The following is a 17,645-nucleotide window of genomic DNA, read 5'->3' on the forward strand; positions in this document are numbered from 1 at the left end:
GCTATAAATGAGCTCTGAGATTATAATTAAAAGGGTACTCTTGAAATGTAATTTACTTACTGAATAATTGAGTCAAAATTATTCCTCTTATTTGTTATAATTATTCATAGTCTGGTTCTCCATAGCCTGATAAATCTTTCATAATAAAAAATTGAAGAAGCAAATTCAAAATCTATTTTATAATTTTGCTGCTAACATATATTTAATGCACTCAGTTAATTTAAATTATGAAAGTTCCTTTTAATATTTTAAATTATATGATGGAAAATCTAATAACTAGTGTTTTCAAATAGTTAAAAATACAATTTTTAAATAAAAATCTCAATGTTGCCATTAAAAATTAGCTTATAAAGCATAAATTTTTTTTTTTGCAGTTTGATTTTTATTAATTTAGAAAAATATTCTTATTTAATTATTATGTTTAATTTATATATTAGTCTTATATTTTGTTATTTAATTTACAGATATTTCTTCTGGTCATAAAGACTTAGACAGTACATTGAAAAGTCCAGCAGTTGAAGTACATTGTTTAACTCCCAGGCAACAAGTCTGTTATGAATTATACCAAACTGAAAGCAACTATGTTGGAATATTGCATACAATAATTACGGTTTGTGATTAAATTATTGATTTACAAATTTTATATATACAGGGTGCGTAGCGTTTGTAAAAAGTACTTAAAGGTGCTTTTTTGGGGATTTCGTTTTTAAAAGCTTTTAAAGGTGCATTTTTCAACTGGCGTTTTTAAAAAGTGCTTTTTTTTTCCGAATAAATTTTTTTCACCCTTCGGTGATATCTGGTGGATCCCATGCATTTCACAAAAAATGGGGAGTTTGCTACATAATNTTTTACAATACCAAAATTATTTTTGAGTATATAGGGAAAAATATATAGAAATAAGTCATAAATGATATTTATTTGTAGTGACAATTTTTGAAAATATTTTCTTCCTTTACCATATTTTTGTGTTGATTTTTTAAATATAATTTTTTATTTGCACTAATTATGTCTAAATTTTCACAAGATAGGTACCTCTTAAAAAAACCCAGACAGATCAATGATTTTGCTCTTTCATAAACGACACACCTTTCCAAGAAAACAAATATTATTATCATTTCAAAAAAAGACTTTCTGATATTTTTCACTAGAGTTACATTATTTTTAATTTAACTTTTGTAACTTAGTGATAATAGTGCTTGAAAAGTTTTTAAAAAGTGCTTATTTTTGATTCAAAGATTTGGCTACGCACCCTGATATAGGTTTACAATATTTGATTTCTAATTTTTTAGCTTGTTTTAGTTTGATAATTTCTGTCAAAAGTTGTAATGTTTAATTATGCACTTTTTTCAATAAAGCGAAATTTAATGAGTTTAACTTTAAGTATGACATGCTTTATGCATATAAACTAATGCCTTACACTAACTAATGCCCTACACATATACATAAAAGATACTTGAAGTGAAAAAAATAGAATGGAAATTATAATGTCCATCCAGTGCTGGATTTTTTAAAGAAAGGAACATTGGTTGTGCCAATTGTTAATTTTTAAAATTGAAAATTGCTCAAATTAAATGTTTTTAGATAGTTTTACATATACAAATGCGTAAATATTTTGAAATAGCTGTCATGATTTCTATGTAAATATTGTTTTCTTAGATAATTTTTAAGTTAAAAAAAAACAATATTTCCAGTTGCTTTGAACTAAAATGTGTTATTTTTAGCACAAAAAAAATTTGTCTTTTCACATTTTTTCAAAATTTATGTCTGACAATTTAAAAGATCACAAATATTTGACTTTCTTTGTAGTAATAAGCTTTATTCAAAAATGAGAGAAAAATAATTATAGCTAAATTAATTTTTTCAGAAGAAAACACTAATATTTTTTATAAACAAGAAGCATAATTTTACTTCCATAATAATGTGCAGAATTCAAAGTACTAAATTAGAAAGAACTAAATTATTGACCTATATTAAATTGCTTCATTTGATTTTTGGAATATTTAAATTTTGGAATGTATTAGCTATTTGTTTTTGGTGGGAATTTTAAAAATTCATTTATTATTTTTTAGGTTTTCAAAGAGCCTTTAGAGAATCCTGAGCAAGTAGGAGGAGTTCTCTTAGCTCCTGCAGAAATAAAAATAATCTTTGGAAACTTACCTCCTATCTATGAAATACATCAAAAAATTAGAAATGAATTATCAGAGATAATTTATAGTTGGAGTGAAGACCATAGTATTGGAAATTTGATTTTGAACCATGTTAGTTACTTATGAATTGTCTATAAATTATATGTTTTTTTAAAAATGTAAGTTACTCATGAATTATTTGTAAATGTTATAATTGATGAAAAAGGCTACTTACTCTTGAATTATCTATAAATAATCTTTTCTCTCCTTATTTTTTAACAATGTGAATTTTACTTACAGGCTCATGAACTTATGAAATCTTACCCTCCTTTCATAAATTTCTTTGAAAAAACTAAAAGCCTCTTGGTATCATGTGATGCTACAAAACCAAGATTCCATGCATTTTTAAAGGTATGTATATTTAATTTTCAAAAGTAGTTTTTTCATTACATTAGGATAATAGTTACTTAAAAATATTTATTATGTTAACTCCTTCATAATTTATATGCCTCCAACAATTGATGTTGTTGTATTAATAGGTCTCTTAAAATTATAGTTTTACTAGATACTAAATACTATGGTCTCCTTTTTTTTTGATTATTGGTAATTTGGAACATAAAGTAATTTTGACTAACATTGTTAATTCTTAGTTTTCAAATTGATCACAATGTTAAAGTTTTCCTCTTGGTTAAAATTTGTGATTAATTCAAAGTCAGATGTAGAGAAAATTGTGACATTTTCTATTATTTCTAATGTGTACTGAATTCCTTCTGGATTAAAATGAAATATTGACAGATTTATGACAGATTAAAGCGAAAATCCGATTTATTTTGAAAAATGTCTGTTCACATGTTGATATCATAAAAATTCTTATTAACCAACATTTTTTTGTAACTGAATATCTTAAATATGCTTAAAAATTGTAATAAAATGGAAAAGCGTAATAAAAATTCTTACTGCTTCGAGCATAAACAGTTAATAAAAAAGAGGCAAAACAATTTAATGAAAACTTTGGTGATATGGGAAAGCTTTTTTCGATAACTTTAATAAATTTTTTTAAAAATTTTTAAACTTAATTGTATAGTTTTTTTCTAATTATTTTTTCTAGCGCTGTCAAAGCAAGCCTGAATGCGGACGACAAACTCTTCAAGAGTTGTTAATTAGGCCAGTTCAACGTCTACCTAGTGTAATTTTGTTATTAAATGGTATGTTTTTTTTGTTGCTTAAATTTATATTTGTACTTTTCTATGCATTGTAATTATTTTGGTTAGCGACCAAAATATGAATAGTAAATCTTATAGGCAAAAAATTAACGATTGCTACTGACTACAAGAGGGCTAAATACGAAAAATTATGATGAATGATTAAAATGATGAAATTATGATGAATGATTAAAAATTTGCTGACTTATCTATCCCCACTTTTTTTGCTGATGAAAATGTACTTCATCTGCAAAACACATGATTTCAAACTATATTATTTATTACTCAGGAAAACTTTAATATCATTCCTGGAACGTTCAGGTTATTTTACTCTGATTATGAATTTCATAGGAGCTGAGTTTGTTGACCAAAAGTTTCCTTTGAGTTAAAGGTAATTTTATATTACTTTTTTTTATATTCATGGTCGATAATATCTAACAGTAATCAAATTTCGTTTTTAATATACAATTACTTCAGATTTATTTTGTGACTAATACATTTTATTTTTGTTAATAAACATAGACTTTACATTGCATTATTGGTTCAAAGAGTCAAGACCTAGGTTTAATTAAAAATTTTATATACAATTCTTGAATTTTACGTAAGCCTACTTGAAGAGGTCAGAAAAATCTTTCTTCATGTTGGAAATGAATCTTGTAAAGTTTACCATGTTTTGTGAAATGCGTCAAAAAAAAGATATGGTAACATTATTTATGTTAATAATATCAGCTGTTTTTTTTTTAAATAATTTAAAATTTTATAATTTTTGAGAAAGTAATCTCACGTTTTCAAAAAGGGCCATTATTAAAATTCTATAGCTGATCTTTGACTGGTAACAAAATTTTCTAATTCTGCTCTTTAGTCTCTGTTATTTCATTTGATGTGTTTTATTTCTTTACGGCAGAGTATGACCTAAGACTAAATCTATAAGAAAGTTAAGAAAAAGTTTTAATATTATTCATTGTTCTAATTATTGTTAACAGGTTTGAAACTTGTCATGTCCTATTAAAAACAATCGGTATCTTCAATTTGTTTTTATTTTTTAAGGAACTGTTCTTAACACAAGCAATTTGTATTAATTGTTTTATTTTGTATGAATTTTTTTATTTATGTACTTTTATGTATGAAATAGTGATTTGTTAATATTTCAATTAAAATTTTTTTTTAAATGAATTTTTGTAGATATTTTGAAACACACTCCAAAAAGTAGTCCTGATCACCAAGCGTTAGAAAAAGCAATTCAAGCCTTGAAAGATGTTCTCTTGTAAGTTATGAGTTGAAATTGTCATGATCTCATTTGGTGATTGTATTAAAATTTTTTAGAAACCTTTATAATTTTAATTCTGAGCACTGAAGAGTCATCCCATATTTTTGTATAAAAATATCTGATTGATGAATAACATTCTTAATTTACTCTTTATCATGCAGCTGTTCAAAATCAAAATGTCAAAAACTATAGGAGAATTGTTAAATTTCTGGAAATGTCCTACTATTTTTTTTTTTTTTATAAGATGTTTTAGTTTGAGGAAGTTTAGTTTTATTTTGTGATTTCTCTTTTAGACACATAAATGAAGACAAGCGGAAAACAGAAGGCCAAGTAGAAATGTTTGACATTGTTAATGACATTGAAAATTGTCCGGTAAGCAGTTATTGGATTCATTGTGTACTGCACATTTGCATATATTATATATGTATTTATCCTATTTACATATAATATGCAATGCATATGTGATTTTGCATTTATATTTCGCTTTTCACAACCTGCTATTTTTTTCAGTTGTAGATATTTACTTTACTCATTTAAGGGATAAGGAACTTTCTGTATTGAAAAAAATTATGGTTTCTGGAATTGTCAAATTGTGACTATGAATGCTTAAAAGGAAATAATATGTTTAGTAATGATATATTAATATTATTGCAAGCTACAGATAAATAAATTCAAAAAAGTTTTAATTAAGCAAATACATAAGTTTTAATTAAACAAATACATAAGTTTTAATTAAAATACAGATAAATAAGTTTTAATTAAAAATACTGTTTATCCTTAGAGAAGTTAGACTTAATGTCAAGGTATTTTTGTACATAAACATGTATAAACATTTGTATTTAAAATTAGTTTTGTTGATTGCGTGATAAGATTTCCCTGTTATCATACCAATCAGATTTATTGACTGGTGAATTGTATTATTGTTAATATTTAGGGTCCTTTATTTTTATATTTCATCTATGTGTTCTCTCATAAAAGTAACTTTTGTTTCAGCCAAATCTATTATCATCGCATCGAAGTCTTATCTGCAAAGTAGATTCACAAGAAGTCACTGATTTGCTAAATAAGAAAAGTACATTAACGATGTTCCTTTTTACAGACGTTTTGGAGGTATGTTATCTCTTTACTTTTAACATTAATTTAAGCTGTGGTCTTTTTCCGAATTGCATATTTATTTTTAAATAAATACTTTTCATGTAACTTTTTTATGCACAAATTTCTAATTTCGATTGATGTTTTTTAGTTGTATTTTGTTTTAAATGTATTATAGCTTACAAAATTGATTAGTAATTGTTCATTAGAGTTATTCAAGAAAATATTCATAGAATTTAAAATAATGTTATAGTTATATTTAATTATTATTTATAATTATTTAGAGAATGCATAGTTATTTCATTTGACATTTGTCTTTTTCATATAAATAATATTTTTTTTCAATTGTTGAAAGATACATGAATAAATGGATAATTAAAATATTATTTTCATTTTTTTTTTTTTACATGTAGGTTAGTAAAAAGAGAATAAAATCATCTGCAAATCTTGTGAAAAGTCCGAGTACTGCAACATTGCCATCCAGTACTACCAAAGCTCATCCAAAGTCTTATAAACACTTGGACTTAATTCCCCTATCACATATTAAGAGAGTTGTGAATGTAGTAGAGACCGAAGGTAAATAATCCTTTTATAAATATTAAACTTGAGTTTAAATATCTAAATTAATTCTAAAAACCTTTGTAAAATTAGTTCCTCTATCACATATTTAAAGAGTTGTGGTTAAAGGTAAATATCTGTTTTATAAATATTAAATCCAGGGTAATTTAACATTGTCGTTAGAGACAATTTTTACAGTCCTGGAGAAAATTAATGTGGAAGTGGGATAACATGAAACTGACAGCGTATAACAAGAGTTCCACTGTATTATATTAAAACTTAAATTGAATTATCTAAATTTATACTAAAAATTCCTGAAACTAGTTTCTCTATCACATATGTAAAGAATTGTGATTGTAGTAGTGACTGAAAGTAAATAACGCTTTTATAAATATTAATTAACTTTAATATAAATTTAGTTCTATCATGATAGTTGTGAATGTTGTAGAGGTTGAAGATAAACAATCATTCTATAAAGGTTGCATTTAAATATTTGTTTAAATATAACATTAATTAATTTAATATCTACTAATAAGTTGAATTTGACGCCCGGTGTCTGAGCGTTAGCGCTTTGCGCTCCCATACCACAGGTCCTGGGTTCGATCCTCGGGCAAGGTTGACTCATCCTTTCATCCCTTCAGTGGGTCGATAAATGAGTACCAAGCGTGGTTGGGAACTGAACACTGGGGGTTCCGTGTTCGGCTGACCACCTGACCGGAACATCTGCTCCTGCACCCCAGAGCCCAAGGTCAAGAAAACTGAGTTGGGCACAGTAGGCCCTGGCCCTCTATGGGCTGTGGCGCCATTGAGTTTAGTAGTAATAAGTTGAATTTATAGTTTTTACAGGTAATGAAAGTTATGTGTAATACTCCCTTTTTATTTTTCAAATGTTCGGCATGTTCCGTAATGAGGATAGTTTAAATAATTTTTTTTAAATATTTATAAGTATTTTTTACCAAAACATAAAAGAATATTGCAAACATATAAAAGTGTGGTGAAAACTCCACAACTATTCAAAGACATGTTGATAAATTCCATTCTAATATGAAGAAATTCATTGTATTTCTCACCTCTCCTATTTTTTGAATTTCATATTATGCAAAATAGAAAGGCTGTATTTTTTTTTTAATGTATTGACTAGTTGAAACCATTAATATAAATGAAGAAAGATAAATCAGTCTTTTAATAAAGTTTGCTCATTATTTTGCATGGCAGTTATGCCACAATTCTTTTTATTCTCTCTCTGTATATAGATATAAATAATGTATATAGATGTAAATAATGTATATAGATTTAAAAATCATGAACACATTTAAATTTAAGTTGTTACGTTTTTCTTTTATCATTCTTATTTATTTTCTTTTTCAGATTGTAAGAATGTATTTGCTATTGTTGCGTGGTGCAACAAACAAATGAAAGAGCTTCTATATGCCTTTGTTTTACTAGACGAAACAGATAAAAATGTATTCTTACGTACTTTGAGTCGTCAAGTGGCTAACACTGTTTGCAAGGCTGATGCAGTATGATTATTTTTTTTATCTTGTTTGTGATTAGAATTTTTTAATAATTTATTAATGTATTAATGTATTATCTATTTTTTAGTAAATGTGATCTTACATAATTTTTTTTATAAAACACTTTTTGATTTGTTGATACTTTTGTAAAAAAGGAACTCACTTAACATATTTACATTATCAAATGTTTATAATGATGAATACACTTATTTATTATTTTTACACGTCTTTTTGGGTGGAGACGTGTAGTTTCATAGTTACTGATTTGTATTTTTCCTTCGATTTTAAATGTAATTTATTTCTATCAGCAGTACAGTTATCATGTCATTGTATTTTTGAAAGGTGAATCCAGGAATCACTTGCAAAATTACTTTTGTGAGCAGAATATTTACTGTGTTCTTGTTTTAAGATTATTGTAACTCTCTCATTAAGGAAATCTTGAACTCTATTACAAATGTTAACTAAATATTCATATGAAGGGTATGAACTAATTGATGATCTTTTATCTTTTATGCTATCTTTTCTGTTATCGCTTCATATCGCTTTTCTGTATCGCTTCATGTTATCTTTTTAATGCAACAGTATATTGATCTCAATTTATTCAATGCTCCATTCATATTATTCTGGAAACTTTTATAACTTTCTGCTCTATTCAAATTCTGAAATTATAAATAGTATATGTTCTTATTCTTTTGCGATAAAATTTGCCTTTATTATATTTTAGTAGAAAAAATTATACTTTTTTTTTAAGCGCGTTGTTTGCCCTTTTTAAAAAAAATGTCCTGATTTTTCTTTAGTTCCCTACAAGTCTTGCTATTATTGGCTGCCCTTTTTTTTCCTGATTTTAAAAATAACTCATTGAAAACAACAAACAACTATTGAACTTTTTAATTTCGAATTGAGAGATCACCCATTAAATTACTTTTGTATGAATATGCTAAGCAACATGTTTACTGTGATAATTATTGATACCCAACTTTAAAATTATTTTATTGATTTGTGATTGCCTTATATAAGTTATACTGATATAACAATAGGTCAAAAAAATTTATCCCCAAGAAAAAGTAATTTTGAAATTAAAAACAATATAAATTATTATCCTCTTGCAATAAAATTTTCGCTCAAATAGAGCAAATTATGTTTTTTATATTTTTATTTAATGTTTACCTTCCTTAAAAGTAGGTGAATCAAGTTTATACTGTTCCATATATAGATCTACTGATATTGTATACACATAATAAATCCCTATATGAATTATTCATATACATACATAATACATACACATTAATATATACCATAAAGCATAATTAAGATTTTAAAAAAATCATGTATGAACATCTTTTATTTTTTTTAAAGTTAAATTTTAAATTAAAATTTTTATTCACAGGATATATTATTAACTACCTTAGAACCTGAACAGTTAGATTTACATGAATATGAGATTCAAAGTGGGAATGTTTTAACAAAAGCATTGAGGTAAGTTCTCATTAAAATTTTTAAAGTTTTATTTTCTGCTAAATGCATTATTTTTGATAAATTCAGAATGTTATTTTATAGATAAATTTTTTTTTTAATCTTGTTATTTGCTTTTAAAAATTTTTTTATAGCTATATTTAACTATAAAGTGTTTTTTAAGTAGATAATCCAATATTTAATGTCATGTTTATTTTTGTTATGAGAATTATAACTGGTAAGCTGGTAACTTAGTGTTAAAAATCTATTGCACGGAATCTGATAGCAGAATTTACAGAATCAATATGTAGTAGAGTCTTCAATAATTCATATCTGTTTTCAACAATAGCAGTGTTAAAGATTATTATATTAAAAATTAGGTATAAATTAACATGCATTTAGGGAAATTTGCTTACATAAGGAAGACAAAAATTATGTACAAAAACATTTATGTTGTTAAAAATGTATGTTAATTTTCATTTTATGCAATATTTTAAAATCCCTATATAGTTTGTAATCAAAAACGGTGTATCATCCCAGTATACGGTGTACTCAACTTTTCAAACACCTATAATTTTAGGAAAATCGGAGTTGACTTACACACCCGTAGTATAGTCTGACATTTGTTGTTCGAGAAATATTGATGTATTTATAAATAATGACATAGATATGAATTACTATGTATCAATTTACCTATTTCAAAAACTATTTATAATATGTTTTGTGAAATTTATTACCCTTACTATATTTTCTTTACATATAACAGAAATTATGATCAAGAAAAAAAAACTAAGAATAAGAAAACATAAGAGAGTATTTCAGAAAATATAACACAATGAAAGTCATAAAGCTACAAATTTGAAGGTTCCAAAACATCATCTATGTCAAATGCAATTATATAAATTTTTTTTCTGAGCCCAATTTAAAAGCTTGTTTCTAAATAAACCTCATCATGTAAAAAATATGATGAGAAAAATTGCAAAATTAATTATATATAAGATATTAAAAATAGTTTTTTAAAGAGGTACATTTATATGAAGTTATTCAGACCTATCTCATTGTTTACAATTTATCGATATTTTACGATCAACGATTGTCTGCCTTTATTAGGGTATATAATTTGAAACCTTAATTCTTGAGAATTTGAAAAGTTGATTTGTACTTGTACACCATGTATATTTTTAATATATATGTATTAAAAATATATATATATTGTATATACATATATATAGTATATATATATTTAAATGCCATATTTTGTCTAGTGATGAAGCATATTTTGAAAACAGGTTGTGTTTAAATTAATTTTAATATAATGTATTAGAATAAATGATGAATGTTCTCCCTCAATTAGAAATGGTTTTGTTTTTATGGCTACCGAGGCCGTTACCCCCTGAAGACGTCGGCTTCGGTGGTCATATTTTTATTTCCTTCGTTTCCTTTATTGCTACTTTTTTCTGAAATTTCTGCTGCTTTTCAGCACGCGTTTTTTTCCAAAGAAGTTTTATCTATTTAGAATTAAAAATATTTGTGTTTTCTTTTAGTATTGATGAAATGTTGTCGGTTAAAAAAAAATCATAAATATTGTTATCTTCCAAGAAACTCCTAAGTCACAACAGTATCTTTCAAATACCATTTACAAACTGCACTTTTATCTGAAAATTTATTTTCTATTTGAGATTAAAATTATCTATGTGCCTGGTATTATAATAAACATATCTATTATTTATTTGCAGTTGATCAATAATTAAAGTTGTAAATTTTTCAACTTTAAAAAGAATCTCGAAAAAAATGTTTGTGTTGTCTGTCTCATTAAACATCAAAGGCATTTTTTTATATTGTATATTTTTGTACCATATTATTGATTAAAGGCATTTTTTAAAGTTGTAAACTTATCTGCTTCATTAATTGTTTATTGTTTTGTGTAGCAAAACAAGAAGCAAGCTTGGTAGGGCTTTGTCTATGAAGAAAACTCCCACCAAACGAGGTTTGAATAGAGCTGTCTCCACAATCATAAGCCCTTTGAGGAATTTCGGAACACCTTCTAATGCAATGGGTACATGGAGGTTGTCTTCTGTTACAAACCTCACTGTAAGTTATTTTCCATTATGAATATCATAAATCTCCCCACCTCTGTTATTACCCTCTTTACTAATACAGTAAAAGCCCTACTATCAGAAATTTGACTCACCAAAAAGCTCAAGTTATCAAAATTTTTGGAAATTTATGGTTTGTAATACACTGAACATGACATTATGAATACGAATGCATATTATGAATAAGTTTGAAACTACACTGTAAAAGACTAATCAATTCTTGATAGATGCCCACTCTTTCTTTGATTGGATTCAGTTATAGACTAGCATTTAATTCAGAAAGTGTTTTAATTTTTATTACCTTTTACACCTTTTAATTTTTTTTAATATTAATTTTGAAGAATTTTTATGGACAATTATTCTAGTTTTTTCTCCTTTATCATAATTTTTTTAATGCGTCAACTGCGATAGTTTTTTTGTTTGTTTGTTTATAATAAGACAGAGCATCTCCCCAGAAATGGTATTAGAAGTTAAGATTTTTGGTGCTCAATTATCAAGAATTTTTGCATTTCCAGAATTGGTTGATTCCTGCTCATTCTAGAAAATTGAGCTTTCCCTGTATAGAAAATAAAGTGTTCCTGCAACAGCCAGTTATTGGGAAGGGGGCATTAAAGTTAAGGCTATACATTTTTACGACTGTCCACATTTTCAAGACAGTGGCAATGTAGTCAGCATTGTACATTAGTGGCTTTCACTTCATATCCAAACTGGTACCTATCTTTCGGGTATTTTCCTTCTTGTTGAATTTAAGTTATACTCATTTAAGGTCCAATGCCTTAACCTCTTTGCTACTTCGGTTCAATTTAATGTATTAAATACATATCAGCATTTCTTAATTAATGTGTTAAAAAAAAGTAATTTAAACTGAAATGTTTCCCTTAAAGCTGCTTAATAAGGGTTGTAAAAACTACATTCCTGTTTCTTTTAAACTATTAAATCTTTTTGTTTATCATACTTTTTTTTAAAATTTTCAATAGTTTTAGTGCAAGATAATTTATAATTTCGTTAAAAGCCTTCTGTACTTTGATAATGGCTCAGTTTCAGTATGAAATAATAAGAACTAAAATTATTGTACCTGAAACTTTATGAGTTAAGAGGATGTATTTGCGTCCTAATCATATAATATGCTATAATTAGTTCTTCGTTAAACTCAAAGTGGTAAAAATTTAATGAAACTTCTTCTAAATGTTAGGAATATGAAAAGATACTTTTTAATTAAAAAATTATATTCAGGATAATAATTTTTGACAGAATTACTTTGAAAAATTATGATATATTAATATCCAGAAATAATTTTTGAATATATAATACCATGTATATAAGCAATGCAACTCGAACAAAACAACAATACTATGCAACTAGATTAAAACATGAATTTAAAATGCGTTAATTGTTATTAGTTTCTTTTTTTTTTTAAAAAAAGGAAAAAAAAATTGTATATACAAACATACATAAAAAAACTTACAACCGAAAAAGTTATTCCAATAAGTTACAAGACTTGATTTTTTAAAGAATAATCAAGTTTTAGGTATTTTGGTGTATTGGACAGTTAATTTATTCATTTTTCTATTGAAAGAACTGAAATATCCTTCATTTAAATCATTTTAGCCAATTTGTAGATAATTGGTATTATCACTTAATCTTATTTTAGTACATTCTTAATGAGCACAATTTAGTTTATTATTTAAATCTTTAATAAACAAAAAAATATTGAATTCCATGCAAATAAATATTAATTTTATGCATCGACCATCCCAGAGCAGCTGACTTAAAAAGTAAAATTAACTAAACAAAGTGCTTAGTTTTTAAATATTTCTTCTAGCGATTTCCTTACATACTTTCTGAAGTATTACTTCCCATTCATAATGAATTACTGAAGAACTCTGATGAAAATAATAAAAAAGAAGGTTAGTTGTGTTGGTGTTGCTTGGTGGTTGATTTCTGGCTTCCCTCCCTTCATCCTGTGTACTGTTCCTCCCACGCATTGCTTGTTTATTTTATAAATTTTGTTATTATTTTGTTTATGCAATTCAAATATTGCTTCGAAATTAATGGGCTTTTGTAAATTCTTCTGCCATTTTTACTGATTAGAATATGTTAATAATTAAATAATATTGATCAAAAGATTTTTTGTATTAAATGTGACAAATGCAAAATTTAGTTGATAACACGCTTAATAAAATAAAGTAACTATTTTATATATTTAAAGTAACAATATCTTTAAAAAAATGTTATGAACAACTTTAACTAACTTATGTTGTATCTCTCTCTTTTTTTTTAAAATACAGTAAAACTTTGATTAGTGTGTACCTCTTTCATTTGAATATCTCTCTAAATCAAAGTCAATTCTAGTGTTTTAGCTTTGTTTCTTAATTTAACACATAGTTTTTTTTTAATTTCTCGATTTCAAATATATACTTTTATATGCTATACCTTAAGCTTTCAAAATAAAAAATTCTCTTTGTACTAAATGACCTAATAGAATTGTTAATTTTATATAAGAAACAGACAAATATTTCGTTAATGGTGCTGTTAGCTCCTTCCAATTTGCGGAGGAAAGGAAAATTATAATTTTTGTTTAATCTATTCTTTGCATTGTTACTAGTCTAGTGTAGTTTAGTTTGACTATTATCGACTTTACTTCTACTAAAAGATAAGTTTTTTATGTGTAAGATAAATATCAGAATATAATGTAAAAAGTTTTATAGAACTTGCTAAGGTATTAAAGCCAATTTTGAAAGAAAAAGAAGAAAAAAGAATTAAAACAGCTAATGATTTAGAATTAAATATTGCTATAGTAAAAATGGTTTATTATGGGAGCTAAGGAGTTCTGCTATTTGGAACAATCATGCAAATGTATTTTTTTTTGTTGTGGTAGGCCATTAAAGCAGCAATTCCGATTGTTCTTGTGCTCCAGTGGCATCATCTATGGCCAAGAATTCGACTTCTGTCACACCCGTTTATAGGACGAACCCATTCAATTGTCCATTTATTCTTCCACAAATCATAATTTTGACCTGAATCAGAGAACGATCTATCTCCAATTCAGTATCCCAAGAGGTTTAATTTGTTATGGGAACACGGAGGACTTTGTGACCCTACAGATTAAATGTGCACCAGTCACTATTTACTGCACAGGGAGTCTTTGACCGGCAGGATGCTGGATTCACATCCTTACCAGCCAAGTTACGCCGGCAATGTAAATGTATTTTGAAACAAAATATCTTTTTGATCAAAAGATATTTATCAAATTGTTACACTAAATTTAAACTTTGTATAAAATTTATTACTACTTCAGCAGTAATATTAAAGAAGCAAAAACAATGCTATCTCTCAATTCTGAATATTCTGGTTATCCAAAGTAGGTCTAGTCCTAATTACTTTGAATAATCAAGGACCAACTGTTTATATCACTAATCTAGCTTATACAGGACATTGGTTATATTTAAATATAGTGTCTTAAATCCAATTAATCATTATATAGTTTTGTTTTTCAAATATGCATTTCAAATGTTGCTGTATTATCTTAATTTTGTGTATATACATTTCAGGAGCTTGCCCCATCCTCCCTTAATCCTTCTCCTGTAGTTGGAAAGAAAAGAAAAAGCAGCTCTGTAGGTTTCTCCTTTGGAAAATAGAGATAGTAAAAGATGGATTTGTGTTACCTCCAACCTACACACCATTACAAACCAACAAAATTTAAAAATCTTAGAGAGAAAGTCAATAATAATTGAACCTAAATATTATCAGAAATAACAATTTACCAAAGATAAATTCAAGTAAAATTTCATCAAAGCTAATTTTTTTTCATTAATTGTTTCAATAGCAAACTCAAAGTAAAATCTTTATTTAAAGGTTTTAGTTTAAATTCTTTTAACTTAAATGAAAAATATTTTTAATTTTCATTTGCAACATTACTTTGAAAAGACATCTGGTGTTTTAAAAATTTCAGCTGCTGAGAAAATGTCCTGTGTAAGAAATGTGAATGAAGTAAAATAAGTTTCCAAAGCAAATTATTATTTATTGTAAAATCTATAATTCGAGGTCATTTAGTGTAAATTCTCTTATTTTAAATTAAAAATATGTGTCAAATGTAAATATTACTTTGCAGAAGCATATGGTGCTCTAAGAATATCAAATCTCTGAGAAAATCATATAAAGTAAAATAAATAAAATGCTTAAAAAAGCTTAAAAATTTTACTTAGCCAATCTAATAGTAAAGTAAAATTCTTCATTCTAAAGCTATTAGTTTAAATTCTTTTACCTAATTAAAAAATATGCTTCTTTATTGAAATTGAAACAAAAAATACTTGAAAAACATTTATTGCATTAAAAATTTCAGTTATACATGATTATTGTAAAGTAATAGTGTTAATGAGTTGTGTAAAATAATGCATCAAAGAGAAAAGCCTAATAATAATAAAAAGATAGAAAAAAGCCCCCGCTGAAAAAGTTGTTATTAATAAGCATTGAAGTGTTAGTTATGCTCATAGAAACATGTATGTTAAGAACTTCAGCCAAAATATTATTTTCAGCAATTTTGGCTTATACATTATTTAAACATTCCAAAAAATGTGTGCTCAATTCATTTATATAAACATCTTATTACTAAATATTATTTTTCTGGAATATATTTGTAACTATTTTGTATTCAATTTTTACACTTGAGTTCTTCAAATAATCATTATACGTATATATGCATAGACTAATATTACTTTTAAGCACTTATTTTATTTTGTGTGTGTTTTAATTAATCTTTCAGGTTATTCCTAATCTTTGTAAATATTTATGATTTATAATTTGTTTTAGTTGAGTAAATGCTTGTGAAGATGCAAAGTAAGAATTGCAAAGCATTGTTTTACTTTGTTTTTAATGCACTCAATTGCTTTCCAAAAACTATAAAGTATTTTTTAAATATATCTTTTTATGTCAGCATTTTAAAGTATTTTTATAAATCTTAAAATTAAAAAAATATATATATTTTGTATTTAAGTGTATATACTTATAATTTATTAAAGTTTTTGAAACGTTCTTTGCTTTTTTCTTATTTTGGCTAGATGATTGCCGTATAGTTTTTATGTATGGTCTCTGACTATTTTGATTAAATGAATTCAAATTCTTTTTAAATATTTACCTAATTTAAAGTTATTTCAGCAGATNTTTATAAATCTTAAAATTAAAAAAATATATATATTTTGTATTTAAGTGTATATACTTATAATTTATTAAAGTTTTTGAAACATTCTTTGTCTTTTTTTCTTATTTTAGCTAAATGATTGTCGTATAGTTCTTATGTATGCTCTCTGTCTATTTTGATTAAATGAATTCAAATTCTTCTTAAATATTTACTTAATTTAAAGTTATTTAAGCGGATAGAAATAAATATAAAACTAAAAAATTTTTTGTTTCATTTATTAAAAAAAATTCTCTATTTTCATGAAACATATCTTGTTTATGAAATAATAACTTTACTTCTCATTCTTGCATACAGATTATTTATTCATTATAATACAAAAATTGTAAAAAAAAAAAAAAAAAAAATGATAACCGATAATTTTTTATNAAAAAAAAAAAAGAATTAGATATTAATTTTATATTTTACAACCTAATTACCCTTGTTACCTTTAATGATGTTATTGTTTTGGAATTTCAGAATAAGACTGAAGGTTAAAGGATTGAATCAGCATTAAAAATTCTACTTTGTTGGGACAGTGTTGAAGCAAATAAATTTTTAAACAAAAATTCTACATTTCCCACTTCATTTGCATTGAATGCATAGTGACCAGTTAAATACATTTCTTCTGTTGAGAACTCTTAATCGAATGAACTGATTGAAATATTTGTTTATTTTGATATATTTGACGGTCAGCTTCATTTGCACATAAGAGATTCAGAACTTCTGGCATATACCAGCAACTGTTAGCATAGTTCTTTAATAACTTATTTCCAAATTCAATTATTTAAGCTTTGAAAATATGAAAAAAAGGAAAGGCATTTAAAAAGATATCCTTTTGATATTTGTTTACAAACATAATATGAAGCAGACAACACATTGAAGAAGCCACTCAATTTGTCATTTCATCGGCTTGAAATACAACATTGATTGACGACTAGCTGATTTTAATTTATCAGGGCAAAGTAAATTATGCTTCCATAAGAACTAAAGCAATTCATTGTTATAGAATATTTATTTTAAAAATTTTCTGGCCATACAAGATAACAAATGAAAATCTTTTAATTAAAGCCGAAGTAATGGCAATAGAAGAGGAAATTTTTACAGGAAGATGGAATTAATTTGTCCAGTTCCAGTGAAAGACCCCTATATCTATGGAGGGAAT

The 17,645-nt window shown here is 25.8% G+C and overlaps 1 protein-coding gene across 3 annotated transcripts in view; it reads left to right on the plus strand.

The window, feature by feature from the left end:
* Positions 1-16,338, plus strand: part of LOC107439883 (protein ECT2) — a 32,697-nt gene extending 16,359 nt beyond the window's left edge. For 2 of the 3 annotated variants that reach the window (XM_071177791.1, XM_043041172.2), the window contains exons 12-23: positions 465-610; positions 2,070-2,258; positions 2,427-2,537; positions 3,235-3,331; positions 4,511-4,592; positions 4,889-4,967; positions 5,589-5,705; positions 6,101-6,263; positions 7,614-7,765; positions 9,147-9,235; positions 11,140-11,302; positions 13,130-13,272. In XM_071177791.1, coding sequence (XP_071033892.1) covers positions 465-610; positions 2,070-2,258; positions 2,427-2,537; positions 3,235-3,331; positions 4,511-4,592; positions 4,889-4,967; positions 5,589-5,705; positions 6,101-6,263; positions 7,614-7,765; positions 9,147-9,235; positions 11,140-11,302; positions 13,130-13,219 — 1,478 coding nt within the window. In that variant the 3' untranslated portion in view covers positions 13,220-13,272. Of the gene's footprint in view, positions 1-464; positions 611-2,069; positions 2,259-2,426; positions 2,538-3,234; positions 3,332-4,510; positions 4,593-4,888; positions 4,968-5,588; positions 5,706-6,100; positions 6,264-7,613; positions 7,766-9,146; positions 9,236-11,139; positions 11,303-13,129; positions 13,273-14,858 lie in introns of those variants that run through there. The other variant, XM_016052622.4, reaches the window with a different exon arrangement.
* Positions 16,339-17,645: the final 1,307 nt, after the last annotated feature.

This window comes from Parasteatoda tepidariorum, chromosome 2 (assembly GCF_043381705.1).
Source record: "Parasteatoda tepidariorum isolate YZ-2023 chromosome 2, CAS_Ptep_4.0, whole genome shotgun sequence".
Classification (NCBI taxonomy): Eukaryota; Metazoa; Arthropoda; class Arachnida; order Araneae; family Theridiidae; genus Parasteatoda; species Parasteatoda tepidariorum.